The sequence below is a fragment of the Cebus imitator genome, unplaced genomic scaffold (assembly GCF_001604975.1).
Source record: "Cebus imitator isolate Cc_AM_T3 unplaced genomic scaffold, Cebus_imitator-1.0 Scaffold552, whole genome shotgun sequence".
NCBI classification, from domain to species: Eukaryota; Metazoa; Chordata; class Mammalia; order Primates; family Cebidae; genus Cebus; species Cebus imitator.
In genome coordinates, this window is record NW_016107867.1 from 1,145,401 (window position 1) to 1,153,666 (window position 8,266).

General features: G+C 47.6%; 1 protein-coding gene across 1 annotated transcript in view; it reads right to left on the reverse strand.

The window, feature by feature from the left end:
- Positions 1-2,343, reverse strand: part of ITGAL (integrin subunit alpha L) — a 51,365-nt gene extending 49,022 nt beyond the window's left edge. Inside the window, 2 exon segments of the mRNA XM_017515470.1 lie at positions 650-752; positions 2,103-2,343. Of these exon segments, the coding sequence (XP_017370959.1) occupies positions 650-752; positions 2,103-2,163 (164 nt within the window). The 5' untranslated portion in view covers positions 2,164-2,343.
- Between the last annotated feature and the right edge of the window lie 5,923 nt (positions 2,344-8,266).

Sequence of the window (8,266 nt, forward strand, 5' to 3'; positions counted from 1 at the left end):
AAAAAAAAAAAAACAAAGAAAAGAAAAGAAAAGAAAAAGAAAAAGAAGGTGCTTCCGTCCTCACCTCTTCCCTACAGAATCCCAGAGAAAGTATTCCAAATACCAGAGCCCTAAAAAGTTAAGGTTCCTTTGCATTTAGTCTCTGAGGCCCAGAGACTGATCCGCCAGAATGTCTCATGACAGGTTCTTTCATTCAGTCCTTAATTCAAAAGCCATTCATGGCTTACCTACTGAGTGCCGGACGGTGGGGTATTTAAGAAGGGTTAGGAAGCGACAACAAACCCCTGGCTTCCAGGCACTCGCAGCAGTAAGGGACCAAGGGGCCGACAGGAACCTACTGGGCGATGCAAACTGTTTGGGGCTGGGATCTTTCCCTGTTCGACACTTCCATGGCCCCCTGCTCGCCCCTAACCGTCTTTTTGATCCCTCATTCCTGTCTCCGAGGATTCCCACGACAGGCTCTTCCAGACGGGAACCCCTGGATAGCTGCCCCGTGCCACCGACTGGCCCAGGAGATGGTCAGGGAGGCGGCCACCGCCTCGGGGTCTGCCCCAGGGCGGGCATCGCGGGGAGGATTTGGGGATCACAGCTCACCCGGGGTCTGCCCCAGGGCGGGCATCGCGGGGAGGATTTGGGGATCACAGCTCACCCGTTTCCGACCTGCAAGACGCGGTATCCAAAATGCCTCCCGGCGCGCGGTGGGGAGAAGCTCTGCGCGCCCCGCACGTCCAGGTTGTAGCTCGAGGTCGGAGCTGAGGAAGGCAAGAGGGGTCATATACTACCCAGTGATCCCCGCCCCTGCATGTGCCCGGCAGGTGGCCAACCCCAAGCCCACCTGGCTCTCACTCCCCAGACCGCCCGCACCGAGTGGGCGGAGCGGACCCGCGCTCTGCGCTTCCCCTCCAGGGCGTTGACTTCAGGGAATATGGAAGGAGAGACTCCCAGCCCCCCAGAGCTCTGAAAGCTCTTCCCAGGGCCTGAGGACACAACTTCCCGTTTGGCCTCTCTGCAAAGAAGGAAAGATGAGAAGAAGTCAGAGGTCCCAGAAAGAGGAGCAGATCCCAGGGGCCCTGAGGCAGAGGGTGGCCAAGTTCCCAGGAGGAGGCCAAGATGGGGATGCCCCAGGGCCGGGTGCGCCTTTACCACCCACTTCTGCGGTCATGGGGCCCATGCGCCCCTTCCCATATTCTCAGATTCTAGCTCCCTTGATCCCTGGGGAGCTGCCTCCCCACTCCCAAGCCCCACGGGCCAGTCTTTCAAGCACCTGTAGATTTCCCAGCCCCCTTCCCCTTCATGCGGACTGCCTAGGCGCCCAGGCATACCCAGGCTGTCCTTTCTGCCCTGTTTTCTCTCCCGGCATGGAGTTTAGTTCAGAGCATCCTAGGATGTCAGGGATGCCGGGCCTTCATTTGTTTAGATGAAGCGACTGAGGCTGGAAAGGGGGAAAGGACTTGCCTAAAACGCACAGGGGTGGCACCACCGGCAGCACCACGGATGGCCCAGAGCCCAGCACTCCCCACCCAGCTCTACCTACTCATTAACTATCTGCCTTTTGTTTGTTGTTTAAGAGACAAGGTCTCACTCTGTCCCTCAGGCTGGAGTGCATTGGCACGATCTTGGCTCACTGAAACCTCCACCTTCTGGGTTCAAATGGTTCTCGTGCCGCAGCCTCCTGAGTCGCAGGGATTATAGGCATGTGACACTACACCCATCTAATTTTATTGTATTTTTATTAGAGACGAAGTTTTACCATGTTGGCAAGGCTGGTCTCAAATTCCTGACCTCAGGTGATCCACCCACTTCGGCCTCCCAAAGCGCTGGGATTACCAGCGTGAGCCACCAGGCCCAGCCCCATCTGCCTTTTTAAAGACCCCACTGCCCCTTCTTATGACTCCTTCTCTGTCTTTGCCTCTACCCCTTGTCTATTTGTTTCTTTTACTTCCCCACTCCCCAGTTTCTCCTTCCAAGATCCCAGGGCCCCATACCCCTAAGACCAAGACCACTTTTAGGGGGCAGCTCCTTGTTAAGTCCAGCTCCACCAAGCCCTGCAGTTTCTCTGGTCACAGACACATGTCCCATCCCCTGCCTCCACCCTTGCCTACCAAAGAAAAAGAACCCAGACAGCAGCGCCATGGCCATCACGATGATGCAGGAATCCTTCATTCTTCCAGCACTGGAGGGACCTGTGGCTCCAGGGGCAGCCTCAGGAGGCCCTTGGGATTTGCTGGCAACCTAGACAGGGTAAAAGAGGAAAATGATCATGCCCTTTGGCCTCTTACAGTGGTACTTTCTCACAGAAGCACCAGGCTGGTGACACTCTTGGGCGGGGAGGGAGGCGCGCCTGTAGGGGTTGTGAAACCGCAGGGCTTCAGGGAGGAAGTGTAAGCAGGTTAGACACATTTCCTGTGGCTGCTTGCATTTTCACATCATCTAAAAGCTGACAGCATGGTGGGGAGATGACTGTCTTCACTGCTGTCACGGTCTCTCACTAACACCCCAGCTAAGGACTCTGTAAAGCTCAGGAGAGGACCGTGCCAATAAACCGTGGCAAAATTACAATGGAATGCTATGCAGCAGTGAAAAAGAATGAGGGAAGGAACAGTAAAATGGGGGGGCGGGAAGTGACATAGCTTTCTCTTGACCTTGAAAGATGCACATGAACTACTATTAAAGAAAAGAGCAGGTTACAGAATGGTGTATTTAGTAACTCATTTTGCTTCTAAAAGGTAAAATCTAAAGAATTGGAGGCCAGGTGCAGTGGCTCAATGGCCGTAATCCCAGCACTCTGGGACTTCAGGAGGTGTAGGTGAGAGGATCACTTGAAGCCAGGAATCAAGACCAACCTTGGCAACAAAGCAAAACTTGGTCTTTAAAAAAAAATTTTTTTTTAATTCTTTAAAATAAATTGGAGGCCAGGTGAGGTGGCTCACGCCTGTAATCCCAGCACTTTGGGAGGCCAAGGTGGGTGGATCACCTGAGGTCAGGAGTTCAAGACCAGCCTGGCCAACATGGTGAAACCCCATCTCTACTAAAAAAAAAAAAAAGATTTTTTTAAAAATTGGAGAAAATATTTGCAAATCATATCTCTAATAAGCGATTTGTCTCCAGAATACATACACACACACACATATATATTACATATATTTTTTTAGACAGAGTCTCACTCTATTGCCAAGCTGGAGTGCAGTGGTGCGATCTTGGCTCACTGCAAACTCTGCCTCCCGAGTTCAAGAAATTCTTCTGCCTCAGCCTCCCATGTAGCTAGAATTACAGGTGTGCACCACCATGCCTGGCTAATTTTTGTATATTTAGTAGATATGGGGTTTCACCATGTTGACCAAGCTGGTCTTGATCTCCTGGCCTGTGATCCGCTCACCTCGGCCTCCCAAAGTGCTGGGATTACAGGCTTGAGCCACTGTGCCTGGACACCAGAATATATTTTAAAAAAAATTTTTTTTTGAGACGGAGTTTCGTTCTTGTTACCCAGGCTGGAGTGCAATGGTGAGATCTCGGTTCACCGCAACCTCTGCCTCCTGGGTTCAAGCAATTCTCCTGCCTCAGCCTCCTGAGTAGCTGGGACTACAGGCATGAACCACCATGCCCAGCTAAATTTTGTGGGTTTTGTAGAGATGGGGTTTCACCATGTTGACCAGGATGGTCTCGATCTCTTGACCTCATGATCCACCCGCCTCGGCCTCCCAAAGTGCTGGGATTATAGGCGTGAGCCACTGTGCCCGGCCTAAAAACTCTTATAATTCAGCAATAAAAAGACAAATGACCAATATTTTGTTTGTTTTGTTTTGTTTTGTTTTGTTTTAAATTTTTTGAGACAAGGTCTTGTTCTGTCACCCAAGCTGGAGTGCAGTGGCACGATCACAGATCACAGCAACCTTGAACTCCCAGAGTCAACCAATCCTCCCACCTCTGCCTCCTAAGTCGCTGAAACCACAGGTGTGTGCCACCATGCCTGGCTAGTTTTTATTTTTTGAGGTAGTTTCTCACTGTGTTGCCCAGGCTGATCTCAAAATCCTATGCTCAAATAATCCTCCTGCCTTGGCCTCCCAAAGTGCTGGGATTACAGGTGTGAGCCACTGTGCCCAGCTTATTTTTATTTATTTTTATTTTATGCTAGTCAAGTGAAGTAGTGGGAGTGGAGAAGGAACAAAGATATTGGTAACTGGTTGGGTTCAATTAGAATTGTGTTCAACTAGTTTTAGATGGCCGGGCTTGGTGGCTCACGCCTGTAATCCCAGCACTCTGGGAGGCAGAGGCAGGTGGATCACCTGAGGTCAGGAGTTTGAGACCAGCCTGGCCAACATGGTGAAACTGTCCCTACTAAAATACAAAAATTAGCCACCGATGGGGGCGCATGCCTGTAATCCCAGCTACTCAGGAGGCTGAAGCAGGAGAATCGCTTGAACCCAGAAGACAGAGATTGCAGTGATCCAAGATCTCGCCATTGTGCTGCAGCCTGGGTGACAGAGCAAGACTCCATCTCAAAGAAAAAAAAATTGGTTTTAAACATCACTGCACTCAAACCAACCTACCTAAGTTTCTAAATGAGCAAAGGGGTTGAGTAGACATTTCTCCAAAGATGATATGTAAATGGCCAACATGCACATGAAATGATACTTAACATTATTAGTCATTAGAGAAATGCAAATCAAAACCACAATGAGATCTACTCTTTACACCTACTAGGATGGCTAGAGTTTAAAACAAAGGAAATAAGCATTGGTGAAGATGTGAAGAAACTGGAACCCTGGTACACATTGCTGACAGAAATATAAAATGGTGTGGCTGCCGGGCCAGACACCTTGACAGTTCTTTTTTATTTTTAATTTTTTTGAGACAAGGTCTCACTCTGGTCCAGGCTGGAGTGCAGTGGTGTGATCTCGGCTCACTGCAGCCTCAACTTCATGGGCTTGAGTCGTTCCCCCACCTCAGCCTCCTGAGTAGCTGGGACTACAGGTGCAGGGCACCATGACTGACTAATTTTGTATTTTTTTGTAAGATGGGGGTCTCACTACCTTGCCCAGGCTGATCTTGAATTCCTGAGCTCAATTGATTTGCCTACCTCAGCCTCCCGAAGTGTTGGGATTGCAGGCGTGAGCCACTATACTCAGCCCAACAGTTCTTTAGAAAAGTTACATAGGCTGGGCGTGGTGGCTCATGCTTGTAATTCCAGCACTTTTGGGAGGCTGAGGTCACCTGAGGTCAGGAGTTTGAGACCTGAGGTCACTTGAGATCGGGAGTTCGAAACCAGCCTGGCCAATATGGCAAAACACCATCTCTACTAAAAGTACAAAAATTAGCCAGGTGTGGTGGTGCGTGCCTGTAATCCCAGCTACTCAAGAGGCTGAGGGGGGAGAATTGCTTGAATCTGGGAGGCAGAGGTTGCAGTGAGCCAAGATCACACCACTGTACTCCAGCCTGGGCAACAGAGTGAGACTCTGTCTCAGGGGAAAAAAAATTGAACGTAGAGTAACCATGTGACCCAGAAGTTATCCTAGATATATACCCAAAAGAATTGAAATCATATGTTCGTACAAATACTTATACATGAATGACCATAGCAGTATGAATAATGATTCATACTAGCCCCAGACTGGAAGCAATCCACACGTTCATCAACTGACAAATGGATAAACAAAATAGGGTATAGCCATATAATGCAATATTATTCGCCTGTAAAAAAGAATCAGACCGGGTGTGGTGGTTCACACTTGTAGTCCCAGCACTTTGGGAGGCCAAGGCAGGCAAATCAGCTGAGGTCAGGAGTTCAAGACCAGCTTGACTGACATGGTAAAGCCCCCTCTCTACTAAAAACACAAAAATTAGCTGGGGGTGGTGATGCACACCTATAATTCTAGCTACTCAGGAGGCTGAGGCAGGAGAATCACTTGAACCTGGGAGATGGAGGTTGGAGGCAGAGGTTGCAGTGAGCGGAGAACACGCCACTGCACTCCAGCCTGGGTGACGAAGTAAGTCTCCATCTCAAAAAAAAAAAAAATATATATATATATATATATATATATATATATATATATATACATATGTAGTACTGGTAGATGCTACAATATGAGTAAGCCTTGAAAATACACTTAGTGAAAAAAGCCAGCAAAAAAAGTCTCATATGGTCTGACTCCATTAAGTGAAATATCCAGAACAGGCAAATCCAGAGAGACAGAAAGCAGATTGGTGCTTGCGGGAGATGGGGGAAATGGAGACTAGGGATCCACTACTAATGGGCATAGGGTTTCGTTTCAGGTGATGAAATGTTCTGGAAATAGACCGTGGTAATGATTGCACAATTTTGTAAATATGTTTTAAAACCACTGAATTCTACACTTTTTTTTTTTTTTTTTTTTAGAAGACAGGGTCTCATTTTTTAGTTTTTGAGATAGGGTCACCCAGGCTGGAGTGCAGTGGTGCGATCATGGCTCACTGCAGCCTTGACTTCCATGGCTCAAGCAATCCTCCCACCTCAGCCTCCCCAAATAGCTGGAACTACAGGTGTGTGCCACCACAGCTGGCTAATTTTTGTATTTTTTGTAGAGATAGGGTTTCGCTGTGTTGGCTAGGCTGGTCTCAAACTCCTGGGCTCAATCGATCCTCTGTCCTTAGCCTCCCAAAGTGCTGGGATTACAGGTGTCAGCCACCATGCCTAGTGAATTGTATACTTCAGAATGGTGAGTTTTATGGTATGTGAATTGTATCTCAATAAAAAATAAAAATGAAATTATATATGTATGTATATATATTTGTTAAATTGGAAAGGATATACAACCATACTCTAAACAGTGGTTAGTTCTGCAGAATGAAGTTTATATATTTCCATATAGTCTGCAGGTTTTTTTACAATGAGGATGTATAACTTTACCATTAAAAAAAATTAAACTACCATTAAAAAACATAGGCCAGATGTGGTGGCTCACACCTGTAATCCCAGGAGTTTGGGAGGCTGAGGCAGGCGGATCACCTTAAGTCAGGAGTTCAAGACCAGCCTGGTCAACATGGTGAAACCCATGTCTACTGAAAATACAAAAAAATTAGCTGGACATGGTGGTGGGCAGTTGTAATCCCAGCTACTCTGGAGGCTGAGGCAGGAGAATCCCTTGAACCCAGGAGGTGGAGGTTGCAGTGAACCGAGATCATGCCATTGCACTCCAGCCTGGTGGACAAGAGCGAGACTGAGTCTTAAAAAAAATAATAAAAAATAAAAATATTGGCCGGTCACAGTAGCTTATGCCTATAATCCCAGCCCTTTCAGAGGTCAAGGCGGGAGGATTGCTTAAGCTCAGGAGTTTGAGACTAGCCTGGGCAACTTAGCAAGAACTCATGTCTACTAAAAACAAAAACAAAAAATTAGCCAAATATGCTGGTGCACCCCTGTAGTCCTAGCTCCTTGGGAAACTGAGGTGGGAGGACTGCTTGAGCCCAGGAGATGGAGGCTGCAGTGAGCTATGATCATGCCACTGCACTGCAGCCTGGGTGACAGAGTGATATCCTGTCTTTATACACAGACAAAAACATAAAAATATTTAAAACACAACAGAGTGAAGGAACTATATTCTTTTATAAGAAATTGAGAAGGCTCTTCAGGTTCTTTCTGTGCTATGAAGAAATCCTGTTCAACCTGCAAAGATGTCACTGGCCTGAGGAAACCTTTTCAGAGAGATTATCTATCATCTCTGCTGTCCTCAGCTGGACCGGAACAAGCTGGCTTGTGGTAATTAAAAGAAATTACATAGTCTTTTGAAAATTCAGTTAAGATCAGATAATTCAGGCTGATTTTTTTGATTCTCTGTTGAGCAGTTCCAACTTACTTCCAACCAAATTCTTTTTTGTTCTGACATTACAAAGAGAGTATATATTTTAAATTCAAACACTGTGGAAGTGTATAAAGAAGGATGAGCATTGTTTTAATGTCCACCCCCCCATCCCTAAATCCCAGGAGGAATCACTGTTAACAATTGAAGCCTTTGGGCAGTCGAAGTGGCTCATAGCTGTAATCCTAGCACTTTGACACACTGAGGTGGGTGGATCACGAGGTGAGGAGTTAGAGACCAGCCTGGCCAACATGGTGAAACCGCATCTCTACTAAAAACACAAAAAAATAGCCGGGTATGGTAGCAGGCACCTGTAATCCTAGCTACTTAGGAGGCTGAGGCAGAAGAATCGCTTGAACCTGGGAGGCCGAGGTTACAGTGAGCCAAGACCACACCATTACACTCCAGCCTGGGCAACAGAGTGAGACTGCATC